At 64.6% G+C, this 16,660-nt stretch overlaps 2 protein-coding genes across 3 annotated transcripts; both read left to right on the top strand.

The window, feature by feature from the left end:
* The first annotated feature begins 2,540 nt into the window (after positions 1–2,540).
* On the top strand, positions 2,541–5,723 carry DRAP1 (DR1 associated protein 1). Its single transcript, XM_065044417.1, has 7 exons — positions 2,541–2,720; positions 3,160–3,232; positions 3,462–3,555; positions 4,048–4,167; positions 4,625–4,712; positions 5,036–5,118; positions 5,314–5,723. Exons 1-7 carry the CDS (start codon positions 2,679–2,681, stop codon positions 5,444–5,446), a joined length of 633 nt encoding a protein of 210 aa, XP_064900489.1. The 5' UTR covers positions 2,541–2,678; the 3' UTR covers positions 5,447–5,723.
* An 811-nt stretch (positions 5,724–6,534) lies between these two features.
* Positions 6,535–16,096, top strand: LOC102090018 (solute carrier family 22 member 6-A). 2 transcript variants are annotated; one of them, XR_010468598.1, is made up of 11 exons: positions 6,535–6,736; positions 8,512–9,419; positions 10,301–10,404; positions 10,954–11,108; positions 12,060–12,228; positions 12,323–12,446; positions 12,515–12,630; positions 13,300–13,514; positions 14,162–14,270; positions 14,379–14,578; positions 15,937–16,096. XR_010468598.1 is itself a non-coding variant. In XM_065044399.1 (11 exons), exons 2-11 carry the CDS (start codon positions 8,523–8,525, stop codon positions 15,998–16,000), a joined length of 2,157 nt encoding a protein of 718 aa, XP_064900471.1. In that variant the 5' UTR covers positions 6,546–6,736; positions 8,512–8,522; the 3' UTR covers positions 16,001–16,096. The 2 variants fall into 2 exon arrangements, 1 of the variants encoding a protein (XP_064900471.1); XM_065044399.1 differs by having other exon boundaries at positions 6,546–6,736; positions 14,375–14,578.
* Positions 16,097–16,660: the final 564 nt, after the last annotated feature.

The following is a 16,660-nucleotide window of genomic DNA, read 5'->3' as shown; positions in this document are numbered from 1 at the left end:
GGACTGGGGGGGCTGGGGGGAATGGGGGGGATGGGGGGGATGGGGGGACTGGGGGGAATGGGGGAATGGGGGGGATGGGGGGGGATGGGGGGGCTGGGGGGGATGGGAGGACTGGGGGGGACTGGGGGGCTGGGGGGACTGGGGGGGATGGGGGGGACTGGGGGGGATGGGGGGGATGGGGGAACTGGGGGGGATGGGAGGGACTTAACTGGGGGGACTGGGGGGACTGGGAGGGACTGGGAGGGACTTAACTGGGGGGGACTGGGGGGACTGGGAGGGACTGGGAGGGACTTAACTGGGGGGATGGGAGCTGGTAGGACTGGTGGGGGACTGGGGGGGGTATGGGGGGACTGGGGGTACTGGGAGGGACTGGGAGGGACTGGGGAGGGGACTGGGGGGACTGGGGGGACTGGGGGGGCTGGGGGGATGGGGTACTGGGGGGACTGGGGGGGACTGGGGGGGAGGGGGATGGGGGACTGGGGGGGAATGGGGGGAATGGGGGGACTGGGAGGGCTGGGAGGGACTGGGGGGAACTGGGACTGGAATGGGGGGGAAATGGGGGGACTGGGAGGGACTGGGGGGCACTGGGATGGAATGGGGAGAGTGGGGACACTAGGAGGAAATGGGGGGGTCTTAACTGGGGGTCACTGGGGGGGGGTCCCTGACGTGCCCCCCGCCCCCCCGCAGGCCCCGCCCCCTCCCCGCACCCCCCGCCGCATCGCGGTTCCCACGCGGTCCCTCCCCCCCCGGAGCCGCAGGGTGAGTGGGGGCGGGGCTACCAGGGGAGGGGGCGGGGGCAGGGGAGGGGGGCGGGGCTAACAGGGGAGGGGGCGGGGGCAGGGGAGGGGGCGGGGCTAACAGGGGGAGGGGGCGGGGGCAGGGGAGGGGCGGGCTAAGAGGGGAGGGGCGGGGCTAAACAGGGTGGGGATAAAGGAGGGGAGGGGCAATTTGTGGGTTTCATGGGGGTTAAAGGGAGGGAGGGGGGAAATTTGGGGGGGAATGGGGGGAGGGGTCGATTTGTGGGGGCAAAATGGGGATAAATGGGGGGAGGGGAGATTGGGGGTAAATTGGGGGAATAATGGGGGGAGGGGCGATTTGGGGAAGTAAATTAGGGGTTTTGGGGGGACCCGATCCCCCCCCTTACCCCTCCCCCCCCCTTACCCCTCCCCCCCTTACCCCTCCCCTCCCACAGCCCCCGCCCCCTCCCGCCGTGGGGGAGGGGCCGGAAGTGGGGGGTCCCCCGCCCCTCCCCCCCCGGAGCCGCCGGTGCAGGCGCTGCAGCTGCTGCACTTCGGGGAGGGGGGAGGGGCCGCCCCGCCCCCCGGCCCCGCCCCCCCGCTCATGATGTCATACCCGGAAGCCATCACCCGATTGGTCCAGGGAGGGGCAGGGGGCAGGACCCCCAGGCTGGGGGGGGAGGGGGGACCCAGTTTGCGGGAGGGGGGAGCCAGTTTGGGGGAGGGGATTCCCAGTTTTGGGGGCATTTCCCAGTTTGAGGGGGGGGGGGAACCAGTTTGGGGGGGACATTTCCAGTTTGTGGACATTTCCCAGTTTACGGGGGACGTTTCCCAGTTTACGGGGGACATCTCCCAGTTTGTTGGGGACGTGTCCCAGTTTGGGGGGGGGAACCAGTTTGCGGGTGATGTTTCCCAGATTGGGGGAGGGGATTCCCAGTTTGGGGGGGTGGATTCCCAGTTTGGGGGGGCGGATTCCCAGTTTGGGGTGGGGGAGGAGTCGCTGCCCTCACTGGGTGAACTGGACCTGAGCGAATTCCTGCGGCAGCTCCAGTCCCCGTAACTGGGAGGGACTGGGAGGGACTGGGAGGCTCCAAGGGGTCACTGGGGGTCACTGGGGGGGGTTACTGGGGGTCAGTGGGGTGTACTGGGGGTCACGGGGGGGGTTACTGGTGGTCACTGGGAGCTGGTGGGAGGGTCCTAATGGGACTGGGAAGCACTGGGATGAACTGGGCGATCCCCGCCCCTTTGGCCCCGCCCATCAGCATTAACCCCGCCCCTATCACCCAAGTGCCTGCGGTGGGCGGGGCCTCTCTGGCCATGCCCCCCACTCAATAAACGGTTGTTTGATTGACAGCTTGGGGGCGTGGTCGGCACGGGGAGGTGGAGACTGGGTGGAGTGGGCGTGGTCGGCGCGCGCGGGGGGCGTGGCTTGAGCGTCGGGGCGTGCCGTGCTGGGGGGCGTGGTTAGAACAGCGGGGGGCGTGGCGAGCTTTGGGGGCGTGGTTCGAGCGTCGGGGGCGTGGCGTGCTTGGGGGGCGTGGTTTGAGCGTCGGGGGCGTGGCGTGCTTGGGGGCGTGGTTTGAGCGTCGGGGGCGTGGCGTGCTTGGGGGCGTGGTTTGAGCGTCGGGGGCGTGGCGTGCTTGGGGGCGTGGTTTGAGCGTCGGGGGCGTGGCGTGCTTCGGGGGCGTGGTTTGAGGGGGCGGGGGCGTGGGCGGCGAGGGGCTGAGCCAATGGGGTCTCACGAATCGCAGCGCAGCTCCTGCCCGGAAGAGGCGCGGCCTCGGGGCGGAAGTGGGCGGGGCGGAGCGGGCGCTAGGCCGCAGCGGAGCCGGCGGGGCCGGGGAAGCGGGGGGACCGGGGCGGCGGAGCGGCCGGAGCGGGGCCGGAGCGGGGCCGGAGCGGGGCCGGAGCGGGGCGGGTCCGGCGGGATCCGGGCGGGCGATGCCGAGCAAGAAGAAGAAATACAACGCGCGTTTCCCGCCGGTGAGGGGGAGAGCGGGGCCGGGGGAGGGGGGGAGTGTGTGTGTGTGTGTGTGTGGGGTGGTTACCATGGCAACGGGGCGCCGCGGCATCGGGGTCTCCATGGCAACGGGGCTGGGGGGCGCTGGGAGGATACTGGGGGACACCGGGAGGGACTCGGAGTCCCGGGGGGGGGCGTGGCTTGGGGAGGGGCGTGGCCTCGGGAGGGGCGTGGCTTGTGTGAGCGGGCGTGGCCTCCTCTTGTCCTTTCCGTAGCAACTAGGGGGCGTGGTTTGAGAGTGAGTGGGCGGGGCCTCCCTGCCTTCCCAGCCCCAATGGGGGGTGGAGCCCAGGGGCTGGGCCTGTGGGGGGTGTGGTGTCTTGGGGGCGTGGTTTATTTGGGTGTGGCTTCTCGGGGCGTGGCTTCTTGGGGGCGTGGCCGAGCCTCAGTGTCCCCCGGCAGGCGCGGATCAAGAAGATCATGCAGACGGACGAGGAGATCGGGAAGGTGGCGGCGGCCGTTCCCGTCATCATCTGTATCCGCCCGGACGCCTGGGTCCCTCCCGAGCTCCTGGGTCCCTCCCGAGCTCCTGGGTCCCCTCCCGAACTCCTGGGTCCCCTCCCGAACTCCTGGGTTCCCCCCGAACTCCTGGGTCCCCTCCCGAACTCCTGGGTCCCCCCCGAACTCCTGGGTCCCTCCCGAACTCCTGGGTCCCCCCCAGTCCCTCCCAGTGCTCCCAGTGCTCTGGTTCCTTAGCCGCCCAGCGCGGGCGCTCGAGCTGTTTCTGGAGTCGCTGCTGCGCAAGGCGTGTCACGTGACCCAGTCCCGCAACGCCAAAACCATGACGACATCACACCTGTGAGTGACACCTGCCGCCCGGACGCCTGGGTCCCTCCCGAACTCCTGGGTCCCCTCCCGAACTCCTGGGTCCCTCCCGAACTCCTGGGTCCCCTCCCGAACTCCTGGGTCCCCTCCCGAACTCCTGGGTCCCTCCCAACCTCTTGGATAACTCCCGAACTCCTGGGTCCCTCCTGAACTCCTGGGTCCCTCCCGAACTCCTGGGTCCCCCCCCGACCCGAACACCTGGGTCCCTCGCAGATGCCTGGTTTCCCCAATCCCTTCTAAGGACAAAGGGGCGGGGTTTGGGACCCGGGGGCGGGGTTTGGGACCCAGGGGTGGGGTTTGGGCCCCAGGGGCGGGGTTTGGGACCTAGGGGCGGGCTTTAGGACCCAGGGGCGGGGTTTGGCACCCGGGGGCGGGATTTGGGCCTCAGGGGCGGGATGGGTGGGCGTGTCTCGCATGGGTGTGGCCGGTGGGCGTGTCCCCAGCCCCCGCCCATTTCCTTTTAAGGAAGCAGTGCATCGAGCTGGAGCAGCAGTTCGATTTCCTCAAGGACCTGGTGGCCGCGGTGCCCGACATGCAGGGGGACGGGGACGAGGTGGCCGGGGACGGGGAGCGGGGGCAGCGCAGGTCAGCCGGATGCCTGGGTCCCTCCCGGACGCCTGGGTCCCTCCCGGATGCCTGGTTCCCATCCCGGATACCTGGGTCCCTCCTCAACGCCTGGGTCCCCTTGAACTCCTGGGTCCCTCCCGGACGCCTGGGTCCCTCCTGGAACGGGGTCTCAGTCCCAGTGCCCCCAGTGGTCCCAGTAGTCCCCATAGCACCTCCCAGTGGCCGCCCCCCGAACGCCTGGGTCCCTCCCGAACACCTGGGTCCCCCCGAATTCATGGGTCCCCCTGAACTCCTGTGTCCCTTCTGAACTCCTGAGTCCCTCCCGAACGCCTGGGTCCCCCCGGATGCCTGGGTCCCCCCCAAACTCCTGGGCCCCCCCCAAGCTCCTTGGTCCCCCCCTGGACGCCTGGGTGCCTCCCGAATGCCTGGGTCCCCCCGGACGCCTGGGTCCCTGAGGGGGCGGGGTCTGTTGCAGGGGGCGTCGCCCCGGCCGCAGGAACGGGGGCCCCGGGGGGCCGAAGGGGAAGGACCCGAAACAGTCGGGAACCGACACGGAGCAGGAGGTGGGGGAGGGACCGCCCCGGACGCCTGGGTCCCCTCGGGGGGTGGGGGGTGGAAATCCCCCTGGGGTGGCCCCGGACGCCTGGGTCCCTTATGGGTGGAGGATGGGAGGGGTCCGCTTGTGGGGGTTGGGTGGGGGGGGGTTACCTGGATGCCTGGGTCCCTTTTGAGGGTGATGGGGAGGGGTCGCTCTGGGGGGGAGGGGAGCCCCGGACGCCTGGGTCCCCTGGGAACATAGGCATGGGGGTGTGACCCGGATGCCTGGGTCCCTTTCCCGGACGCCTGGGTCCCCTGGGGTCACCCTGTGTCCCCTCCCCCCGCCCAGGAGGACTCTGAGGACAGTGACAGCGACGGGGACGAGGAGCCAGCGCAGCCCCTCCCCCCACAGCCCCCCCTCAGCTTCCCCAGGTGACGCCCCTCCCCCGCTCCCCGGACGCCTGGGTCCCCTATGGGGGTCACCTGGACACCTGGGTCCCCTTTTTTGGGGGGGGGGGTTGGGTTCCCCCCAGGACACCTGGGTCCCCTATGGGGGGGTCACCTGGACACCTGGGCCCCCTCCCGGACACCTGGGTCCCCTGACCCCCCCCCCCCAATCTCCCACAGCCCTGGGCTGCCCTTCCCCCCCCTAGGTCCCGCCCCCATGGCGGGGGGGGGAGGGGCCGTGGGGGGGGTTGGGCTCCCCCCCGCCCCGCCCCGCGAGGACGAGGATGAGGAGGATGAAGATTACGACTCGTAGCGCCCAGTCGGGCACTGGGAGCGCGGGGGGGGGCACTGGGAGCGCCCCTCCCCCCCCTCCCCCCCCTGCCCCGGGGCCACCGGCGCCATGAGCGGGAGCCGCTCTCAGCGGGGGAGGGGGCTCGGCCCGGACGCCTGGGTCCCCTCCCCGGACTCCTGGGTCCCTTCCCGGACGCCTGGGTCCCCTTTTTGGGTGGGGGGAGGAGGGCGATTTTGGGGCCGTTTCGCAGCTTTTAATGAATTTGGGGGGGTTTTCAATAAAGTTCTGGTTTCCGTAACTGTCCCCCGGATGCCTGGGTCCCCACCCCCGAACTCCTGGGTCCCCACCCCCGAACTCCTGGGTCCCCCCCGAACTCCTGGGTCCCTCTAGACACTCGTGTCCCTTCTCGGCCGCCAGGGGGCAGCAGAGACCCCGCGGGATCGCCTATAGGGGGTTGTAGGGACCTATGGGGGTTTATAGGTATCTATAGGGTCCTATGGGGGGGTTCGGGTCCTATAGGTACCCAGGGCGGGCCTATAGGATTCTATAGGGTGGTTTATCGGGGTCTATAAGAATCTATAGGCGGCTCTCAGGACCCAGAGAGGATCTATAGGGGCCTGGAGAGATCTATAGGGGGAGCACCAGGACATTTGAAGGGTTATATGGGGGGGTATATAGGGGTCTGTGGGGCACCTATAGGGCTCGGTGTGGGGGGCTATAGGGGCTTATGGGAGGCTGTGATGGTCTATAGGAGGTACTGGAGCCTATAGGTGTCGGGGGTGTCACTATGGGGTCTACAGGCCCCGTGGGGAGCTGGGGTGGGGGCTATAGGGGCTCTATAGGCGTCTATAGGGGTTCAGGGGGATCTATAGGGCTCCCATGGGGGGACAACAGGTGGGGGGTTCTATAGGAGGAGGGGGTTTCTATAGGGGATGGGGGAGTCTATAGGAGCTCGTATGGGGCAGGTGGAGGGACCCAGGAGTTCGGGGGGACCCAGGAGTTCAGGGAGGGGACCCAGGAGTTCGGGGGGGGGACCCAGGAGTCCGGGAGGGTCCCAGGAGTTCGGGGGGGGGACCCAGGAGTTCAGCGGGGACGCGGGAGTTCGGGGTGGGGGGGAACCCAGGAGTTCAGGAGGGACCCAGGAGTTCGGGAGGGACCCAGGAGTTCGGGAGGGACCCAGGAGTTCGGGCACCCGCGGCGCTGGAATCCGCCCCTCCCCCCCCCGCCCCCCCCGCGCCCGCAGCCGGTGACACTTTAACCAAAAAAGCCGCTTTTCGCCTCATTTCCCGGGACCAGGAGGGGCCAGCGGAGGTAGCGGGGCCGGGGGGGGACACCGAGGGGACATCGGGGGGACACGGGGGGGGGACGGACACGGAGAGGGGACAGGGGGGTTGGGGACATGGGGGAGGGGACACGGCAACAGGTTGGGGACATCGGTGACAGGTTGGGGACATCGTGGGGGGGACACGGGGGGAGTTGGGGACATCGTGGGGGAGTTGGGGACACGGGGAGGGGACACGGGGGATTGGGGACAGGTTGGGGACATTGGTGGCAGGTTGGGGACGTCGTGGGGGGGACACGGGGGGGTTGGGGACATTAGTGACAGGCTGGGGACATCGTGGGGGGGGTTGGGACATGGGGGAGGGGACACAGCAACAGGTTGGGGACATGGGGGTGGGGACACGGGGGGGTTGGGGACATTGTGGGGGAGTTGGGGGCATCACATTGGGGACATGGGGGGGTTGAGGCCATTGGGGAGGGGACACGCAACAGGCTGGGGACATCGTGGGGGGGTCATGCGGGGGGTTGGGGACATGGGGACATTGGGGAGGGGACACCGGGGGGGCACAAGTGTCACATCTGGCCGGATGTCCCGTCCCCAGGGACGCGCTGGGGGGTGGGGGGTGGGGACAAGTGACGCGAGCGGTGACACCGTCCCTGTGTGAGCCCACGTCCCCATGTGTCCCATTCTGTCCCCACGTCCCCCCCATGTCCTCACGATGTCCCCATGTCCCACTCTGCCCCCATGCCCCCCCACCATGTCCCCATGTCCCCACGATGTCCCCAGGTGTCCCCGTGATGACATTTGGGTCCCTCCTGTCCCCATGTCCCTATATCCCCATGTCCCTATATCCCCATGTCCCTATATCCCCACGTCCCCACGATGTCCCCAGGTGTCCCCACGATGGCATTTGGGTCCCTCCTGTCCTCATGTCCCTATATCCCCATGTCCCACACTGTCCCTCCCCATCACCCATAATGTCCCCATGTCCCCAGGTGTCCTTGTGTCCCCACCATGGCGTTCAGGTCCCTTCTGTCCCCATGTCCCTATATCCCCATGTCCCACACTGTCCCCATGTCCCCCTGATGTCCCCCTGGTGTCCCCGGGTGTCCCCATGTCCCCACGATGGCGTTCGGCTCCATCCTGTCCCCATGTCCCACACTGTCCCGGTGTCCCCATGATGTCCCCATGATGTCCCCAGGTGTCCCCGCGATGGCGTTCGGCTCTGTCCTGTCCCCATGTCCCACACTGTTCCCATGATGTCCCCACGATGTCCCCATGTCCCCAGGTGTCCCCACGATGGCATTTGGCTCCGTCCTGTCCCCGTGTCCCCATGATGTCCCCATGATGTCCCCATGATATCCCCGCGATGGCATTCGGCTCCATCCTGTCCCCATGTCCCACAGTGTCCCCATGTCCCCATGGTGTCCCCGTGTCCCCAGGTGTCCCCGCGATGGCGTTTGGCTCCATCCTGTCCCCATGTCCCACACTGTCCCCATGTCCCCATGGTGTCCCCGTGTCCCCAGGTGTCCCCGCGATGGCGTTCGGCTCCATCCTGTCCCCATGTCCCACAGTGTCCTGGTGTCCCCATGTCCCCATGGTGTCCCCGTGTCCCCAGGTGTCCCCGCGATGGCGTTTGGCTCCATCCTGTCCCCATGTCCCACACTGTCCCCATGTCCCACACTGTCCCCATGTGCCCATGGTGTCCCCAGGTGTCCCCGCGATGGCGTTTGGCTCCATCCTGTCCCCATGTCCCACACTGTCCTGGTGTCCCCATGTCCCCATGGTGTCCCCGTGTCCCCAGGTGTCCCCGCGATGGCGTTCGGCTCCGTCCTGTCCCGTGTCGGTGGCCTCGGCCGCTTCCAGCTGCTCCAGACGTCCCTGCTCTCCGTCCCCATCCTGCTCATGGCCGCGCACAACCTGCTGCAGAACTTCAGCGCCGCCGTGCCCCCGCACCGCTGCCGCGTCCCCAGTGCCACCCCCCGTGTCCCCAGTGCCACCCCCACTATCCCCAGTGTCACCCCCGGTATCCTCAGTGCCACCCCCCGTGTCCCCAGTGCCATCCCCGGGGTCCCCAGTGTCCCCACTGCCACCCCCACTATCCCCAGTGTCACCCCCACTATCCCCAGTGTCACCCCCATTGTCCCCAGTGCCACCCCCGGTATCCTCAGTGCCACCCCCAGTATCCCCAGTGCCACCTTTGGTATCCCCAGTGCCACCCCCATTGTCCCCAGCATCACCCCCATTGTCCCCAGTGCCACCCTTGGGGTCCCCAGTGCCAACCCCGGTGTCCCCAGTGCCACCCCCAGTGTCCCCAGTGCCACCCTTGGTATCCCTGGTCCCACCCCCAGTATCCCCAGTGCCACCCCCATTGTCCCCAGTGCCACCCCCGGTGTCCCCAATGCCACCCTTGGGGTCCCCAGTGCCATCCCTGGTGTCCCCAGTGTCACCCCAGAGCCACCCGGCCCCATCTCTGGTGGCACTTCGGGGGCTCCTGGTGGCATCTCAGCAGCTTCCGGCAGCACCTTGGGGACACCTGGTGACACCTCGGGGTCCCCCGATGGCACCCTGGTGTCCCCCAATGCCACCCTGGGCTCCTGTCACCTCTACGTGTCCCCCAGCAATGGCAGCGGTGGCCCCGCGGCCACCGAACCGTGTCCCCACGGGTGGGACTACGACCGCAGCGTCTACGTGGCCACGATCGTCACCGAGGTGACACGGGGGACATGGGGGAGGGGACACGGGGGACATGGGGGACACTGAGAGGGTGGGGGGGATGGGGGACCATGGGGAGATGGAGATGGGACCATATGGAGATGAAGAGATGGAGGTGGAACCATCAGGAGGTGGGATGATGGAGATGGGACCATAAAGAGCTGGTGGGATGGAGGTGGGACCATATGGAGATAGGGAGATGGAGGTAGAACCATATAGGGGTTGGTGGGATGGAGATGGGACCATAAAGAGCTGGTGGGACGGAGGACCATATGGAGATGAAGTGATGGAGGTGGAACCATCTGGAGATGATGGAACCACCTGGGGATGGAGAGATGGAGACACAGAGGTGGGAGGGCGGAGGTGGAACCGTATGGAGATGGAACATGTGGAGGTGGAGGTGGATCCATAGGGAGATGGTGGGAGGGAGGTGGAACCGTAGAGAGTTGGTGGGATGGAGATGGAACCACCTGGAGATTGAGATGGAACCATCTGGAGATGGAACCATCTGGAGGTGGAGATGGAACCATCTGGAGATGGAGATGGAACCATCTGGAGATGGAGATGGAACCATCTGGAGATGGAACCATCTGGAGATGGAGATGGAACCATCTGGAGATGGAACCATCTGGAAATGGAGGGACGGAGATGGATGGAGATGGAGATGGAACCATCTGGAGATGGAACCATCTAGAGATGGAGGGACGGAGATGGATGGAGATGGAGATGGAACCATCTGGAGATGGAGATGGAACCATCTGGAGCTGGAACCGTGTGGGGCTGTTGGGTCCGTGGGGCTGATGGGTCCATGGGGCCGGAGCTGTGGGACCGGGGGCCACGCGGGTGGCCGGAGGGGACACCGTTGTCCCCTCCCGCAGTGGGACCTGGTGTGCGGGTACCGGCAGCTGCGCCAGATGGCCCAGTCCATCTACATGGCCGGAGTCCTGGTGGGCGCGCTGGTCCTGGGGGGCCTGTCCGACAGGTACCGCCCCCCGCCTCGGTTGCCCCTCCCAGTGCTCCCAGTTCCCTCCCCAGTGCCCCCAGTGCTCCCAGTGCTCCCAGTTCCCTCCCCAGTGCCCCCAGTGCTCCCAGTGCTCCCAGTTCCCTCCCCAGTGCCCCCAGTGTTCCCAGTGCTCCCAGTTCCCCTCCCAGTTCCTTCCCCAGTGCTCCCAGTACCCCCAGTGCCCCCCGTGCTCCCCCCAGTGCTCCCAGTCCCTCCCAGTGCTCCCATTGCCCCCAGTACTCCCAGTCCCTCCCAGTGCCCCCAGTCCCCCCAGTGCTCCCAGTTCCCCCCAGTGTTCCCAGCACTCCCAGTGCTCCCAGTCCCTCCCACTGCCCCCAGCACTCCCATTGCCCCCAGTGCCCTGAGTCTTCCCATTGCTCCCAGTCCCTCACAGTGCCCCCAGTCCCTCCCAGTGCTCCCAGTGCCCCCAGCACTCCCATTGCCTCCAGTGCTCCCATTGCTCCCAATGCCCCCAGTCCCTCCCAGTGCCCCCAGTCCCTCCCAGTGCCCCCAGTGCTGCCGTTGCAGGTTCGGGCGCAAGGCGCTGCTGCTCTGGTCCTACCTGCAGCTGGGGGTGATGGGCACCTGCACGGCCTTCGCGCCCAACTACGCGTCCTACTGCGCCTTCCGCTTCGCCGGCGGGATGGCGCTGTCGGGCTTCGGGCTCAGCATCGCCTGCCTGGGTGAGCGCACGGCACGCGGGGACGCCGTGGACACGGACGGGGGTGGCACCGTGGCCATGGGTGGGGACAACACAATGGCCACGGACAGGGGTGACACAATGGCCACGGACGGGGTTGACCCAATGGCCATGGAGAAGGGTGACCCAATGGCCATGGAGAAGGGTGACCCAATGGCCATGGACAGGAGTGACCCAATGGCCATAAATGGGGACAGCCCAATGGCCATGGTTGGGGACAACCCAATGGCCATGGATGGGGTTGACCCAATGGCCATAAATGGGGACAGCCCAATGGCCATTGTTGGGGACGACCCAATGGCCATGGATGGGGTTGACCCAATGGCCAGAAATGGGGACAACCCAATGGCCATGGTTGGGAGCGTCACCGTGGTCATGGATGTCCCAATGGCCATGGGCAGGGTTGACCCTATGGCCATGGACAGGGGTGACCCAATGGCCATGGAGAAGGGTGACCCAGTGGTCATGGACAGGGGTGACCCAATGGCCATGGTTGGGGACAACCCAATGGCCATGGACAGGGGTGACCCAATGGCCATGGATGGGGGTGACTGAATGGCCATAAATGGGGACAACCCAATGGCCATGCTTGGAGGTGTCACCATGGTCATGGATGTCCTAATGGCCATGGCTGGGGACAACCCAATGGCCATGGACAAGTGTGACCCAATGGCCATGGTTGGGGACAACCCAGTGCTCATGGGTGGGGACATCACCATGGTCAAGGAGAGGGATGTCACCATGGCCGTGGCTGGGGACACCCCATGGCCATGGAAGGGGACAACCCAATGCTCATGGTTGGGGACACCCAACGGCCATGGATGTCCCCACGGCCATGGGAGGGTGGCTCACCCTGGCCAAGAGGAACGACGTGGACCCGCGGAGGCCACCGACTGTGTCCCCAACCCCGAGGTGACCCCACGTCCCCCTGCAGTGGTGGAGTGGATCCCCACCCCCTACCGCGCCGTCACCGTGGCCATCACCGGCTTCTCCTACACGCTGGGCCAGATCCTGCTGGCCGGGATCGCCTACGCCGTCCCCCATTGGCGCTGGCTGCAGCTCACCGTGTCCCTGCCCTTCTTCGCCTTCTTCTGCTGCTCCTGGTAGGGCCTGGGGACACCCGGGGGACACCCGGGGGACACCCGGGGGACACCCTGGGGGGGTCTCTTGGTGCCTCAGTTTCCCCCATGGCCGCAGGTGGTTGGCTGAGTCGGCACGGTGGTTGGTCCTGTCTGGGAAGGCTGAGAAGGCCGTGAAGGTCCTTCAACGCGTGGCCAAGATCAACAGGAAGAAGGAGGAAGGGGAGAAGATCACGGTGGAGGTTTGGTGGCACCGCGGCGGGGTGGCGGTGGCCTCGCTGTCCCCTCCCAACCCGCCCCGTGTCCCCAGATCCTCAGGTCCAGCATGAAAGAGGAGCTGGCGGCGCTCAAGTCGTCGTACACCGTGTCCGACCTGGTCCGGACCCCCGTGATCCGGCACATCTTCTTCTGCCTCTCCATCGTCTGGTGGGGCCGGGGGACAGTGCGGGGCTTGGATGGTTGAGATGATGGTTGGTTGGTCAAGGAGATGGTTGGTTGGATGGTTGGATGGTTGGTTGCTTGATTGAGAAGATGGTTGGTTGGTCAGTTGGTTGAGAAGATGGTTGGTTGGTCGTTTGGTTGGTTGGTTGGTTGGTTGGTTGAGAAGACAGTTGGTTGGTCAGTTGAGAAGATGGTTGTTGATTGGTTGGTTGGTTGGTCAGTTGGTTGAGAAGATGGTTGGTTGATTGGTTGGTTGGTTGGTTGGTCGGATGGTTGGTTAGTTGGTTAAGAACATGGTTAGTTAGTTGAGAGGATGGTTAGTTCACTTGTTGTTTGGGTGGTTGGTTAAGAAGGTTGATTGGTTGGTTGGGTGGGTGGTTAAGAAGAAGGTTGATTGGTTGGTTGGGTGGGTGGGTGGTTAAGAAGAGGGTTGATTGGTTGGTTGGGTGGTTGGTTGGGTGGGTGGTTAATAAGAGGGTTGATTGGTTGGGTGGGTGGTTTGGGTGGGAGGGTGTTGGTCCCACAACCCTCTTCCTCCCACTTGACACCCTGTCCATGTGACGGTGACACCCCGGGGAGGTTGGTGACACCCTGGGGATGTTGGTGACACCCCGGGGGGTTGGTGACCCCACTCAAGGTCCATTTCCCCGCCAGGTTCTCCATCAGTTTCTCCTACTATGGCCTGGCCATGGATCTCCAGAACTTCGGCGTCAGCATTTACCTCATCCAGGTGATTTTCGGCGCCGTGGACGTCCCGGCCAAGCTGGTGGTGACCGTGTCCGTCAGCTACGTGGGCCGGCGCGTGTCGCTCATGGTCGCGCTCTTCCTGGCGGGGTTGGTCATCATCGCCAACATCTTCGTCTCCACAGGTGGGTGTGGGGGACACGGGGCATCTGTCACCGGGTCCTCAGCAGGACACGCCCTGCTTGGGGCTTCACCCATTGGTCCCTTCGCCAGATGTTGGGTGATGCACCTGTCTGCATCTCCATCCATCCACATCTCCATCCATCCACCCATCTTGTGTCCAACCATCCAACCACATCTCCATCCAACCACATCTCCATCCAACCACCCATCAACATCTCCATCCATCCATTGACATTTCCAACCACTCAACCACATCTCCATCCATCCGTCCATCCGTGTGTCCAGCCATCCAACCACCCATCAACATGTCTGTCCATCCAACCACGTTTCCATCCATCCATCCATCCGTCCATCCATCTGTCCATCCATCCGTCCACCCAACCACCCATCAACATCTCCAACCACCCAACCACATCTCCATCCATCCATCCATCCATCTGTCCATCCATCCATCCATCCAACCAACCATCTGTCCATTCCTCCAAACAACCAACCAACCATCCATCCATCCATCCATCCGTCCGTCCATCCATCAACATCTCCAATCATCCACTGGCATCTCCAACCACCCAACCACATCTCCACCCCCATCCCCTTCTCCCCACCCCCGCGGTGTCCCCACGGTGTCCCCACGTCCCACGTCCCCCAGAGCTGCAGACGCTGCGCACGGCCCTGGCCGTCATCGGGAAGGGTTGTCTCTCCGCCTCCTTCAACTGCGTCTTCCTCTACACCACCGAGCTCTACCCGACCCCCATCAGGTACGTCCCATCCCGGGGACACCTCCGGCTTGTCCGCGGTGACCCCACGGTGATGTCGCGGTGACCCCACGGTGACGTCGCGGTGACGCCGCGGTGCCGCGCAGGCAGACGGGCTTGGGCTTCGGCAGCACCATGGCGCGCGTGGGCGGCATCGTGGCGCCGCTGGTGAAGATGACGGAGGAGTATTACCCGTTCCTGCCGCCCGCCGTCTATGGGGTGGCCCCCGTGGTGGCCACCGTGGCCGCCGGCTTCCTGCCCGAGACGCTCAACATGCCGCTGCCCGACACCATCGAGGAGGTGGAGAGCAGGTGGGGGAGACGCCGAGGGGTGGGGGGACATGGGGGCGGGCGGGTGGAGATGATGGTGGAAGGATGGAGACGTAGATCGTGGCTGGAGACGTCAATGGGCGGCTGATGGTTTGATGATGATGGATGATGGTTGGAGGAAGGTTGGATGATGGATGAAGGTTGGATGGTGGCTGACAGTTGGATGATGATGGATGATGGTTGGATGATGGTTGACAGTTGGATGATGATGGATGATGGTTGGATGATGGTTGACAGTTGGATGATGGTTGGATGAAGGTTAGATGGTGTTGGACAAAGGTGGGATGATGAATGAAGGTTGGACGAAGGTTGGATGATGGATGAAGGTTGGATGGTGGTTGACAGTTGGATGATGATGGATGATGGTTGGATGAAGGTTGGATGATGCAGAGATAGCTGGATGAAGCTTGGACAAAGGCTGGACGATGGTTGGACAATGGACGATGGTTGGATGACGGTTGGACGATGGTTGGATGACGGTTGGATGATGGATGACTGTTGAATGATGTTTGGACAATGGATGATGGTTGGATGACAGTTGGACTATGGTTGGATGATGGATGATGGTTGGATGACGGTTGGACGATGGTTGGACAATGGTTGGATGACAGGTGGACGATAGATGATGGTTGGCTGATGGTCAGATGATGGTTGGACGATGGACGATGGTTGGATGACGGTTGGACGATGGATGATGGTTGGCTGATGGTTGGCTGATGGCTGGACGATGGACAGTGGTTGGCTGATGGTTGGCTGATGGTTGGATGATGTACGATGGTTGGCTGATGGTTGGACAATGGTTGGATGACAGGTGGACGATAGATGATGGTTGGCTGATGGTGAGATGATGGTTGGACGATGGACAACGGTTGGATGACGGTTGGACGATGGACGATGGTTGGCTGATGGTTGGCTGATGGTTGGACGATGGACAATGGTTGGCTGATGGTTGGCTGATGGTTGGACGATGGTTGGACGATGTACGATGGTTGGCTGATGGTTGGACAATGGTTGGATGACAGGTGGACGATAGATGATGGGTTGGCTGATGGTCAGATGATGGTTGGATGATGGACGATGGTTGGATGACGGTTGGACGATGGATGATGGTTGGCTGATGGTTGGCTGATGGTTGGACGATGGTTGGACGACGTACGATGGTTGGCTGATGGTTGGACAATGTTTGGATGACAGGTGGACGATGGTTGGCTGATTGTTGGCTGATGGTTGGACGATGGACAATGGTTGTCTGATGGTTGGACAATGGTTGGATGCCGACAGACAGCTGGACAGACACGGTCCAATCAGGGCCCTGTCCCCGCTGGTGGCTCCTCCCCCAGGGCCAGGCGGAAGCCACCGGAGGAGCCCAAGGAGAAGATCCCGCTCCAGCCCCAGGACCCCTGACGGACCCGGGGGACACAAGGGACACGGGACCTGTCCCCATGGCCGGTGACACCGCGGGACGCGTCCTGGGCAATAAAGCAGCTCTGGTGGGGACAATGGCTCAGGGTGATGTCTGAGGCCACCAAGGCCACCACCGATGGGTGACACCTCCACCCATGTCCCCAAAGCCACCAGCATTGGGGTGACACCTCCACCCATGTCCCCAAAGCCACCAGCATTGGGTTGACACCTCCACCCAAGGCCACCACCAATGGGGTGACACCAAAGACCCTCGTCCCCAAGGCCACCATGATGTCCCCAACCCCCCCCGGGCCACCCAGCCCCCGCTCCACGTCCCGCATGTCCCTTGTCCCCAAGCCTGTCAAAAATTAACCGCGGGCGGAAGATCCGCTGACCGAGCGCGACCGACCGCGCCGGCGCCTTCCAGACGCCTTTGGACCCAAAAACGCTATAATTTAACCCAAAAAGGGGGCCGGCGAAGCCCATTCTTTGACCCAAAAGTGCTAAAATTTAACCCAAAAAAGAGGCCAGCGAAGACCATTCCCTGACCCAAAAGCGCTAAAATTTAACCCAAAAGAGGCCGGTGAAGACCCCCCATTGCCTCCCCAAGGTGTCCCCAAGAGCCGGATGTCCCCAAAAACCCACTTTTTTCCTTCAAAA

The sequence above is a fragment of the Columba livia genome, chromosome 38, assembly GCF_036013475.1.
Source record: "Columba livia isolate bColLiv1 breed racing homer chromosome 38, bColLiv1.pat.W.v2, whole genome shotgun sequence".
NCBI classification, from domain to species: Eukaryota; Metazoa; Chordata; class Aves; order Columbiformes; family Columbidae; genus Columba; species Columba livia.
The sequence above is the reverse complement of the archived record's forward strand: the minus strand, read 5'-3'. Positions and strand labels throughout refer to the sequence as shown.

Bases quoted from the DNA above. Each gene is read 5' to 3' on its own strand.
- LOC102090018 (XM_065044399.1), top strand. From the start codon at position 8,523: ATGGCGTTCGGCTCCGTCCTGTCCCGTGTCGGTGGCCTCGGCCGCTTC. The intron at 13,515-14,161 runs GTGGGTGTGGGG...CACGTCCCCCAG, and splicing joins CAACATCTTCGTCTCCACAG to AGCTGCAGACGCTGCGCACG. The intron at 14,271-14,374 runs GTACGTCCCATC...GGTGCCGCGCAG, and splicing joins CTCTACCCGACCCCCATCAG to GCAGACGGGCTTGGGCTTCG.
- DRAP1 (XM_065044417.1), top strand. From the start codon at position 2,679: ATGCCGAGCAAGAAGAAGAAATACAACGCGCGTTTCCCGCCG. The intron at 2,721-3,159 runs GTGAGGGGGAGA...GTCCCCCGGCAG, and splicing joins ACAACGCGCGTTTCCCGCCG to GCGCGGATCAAGAAGATCAT. The intron at 4,713-5,035 runs GTGGGGGAGGGA...CCCCCCGCCCAG, and splicing joins GAACCGACACGGAGCAGGAG to GAGGACTCTGAGGACAGTGA.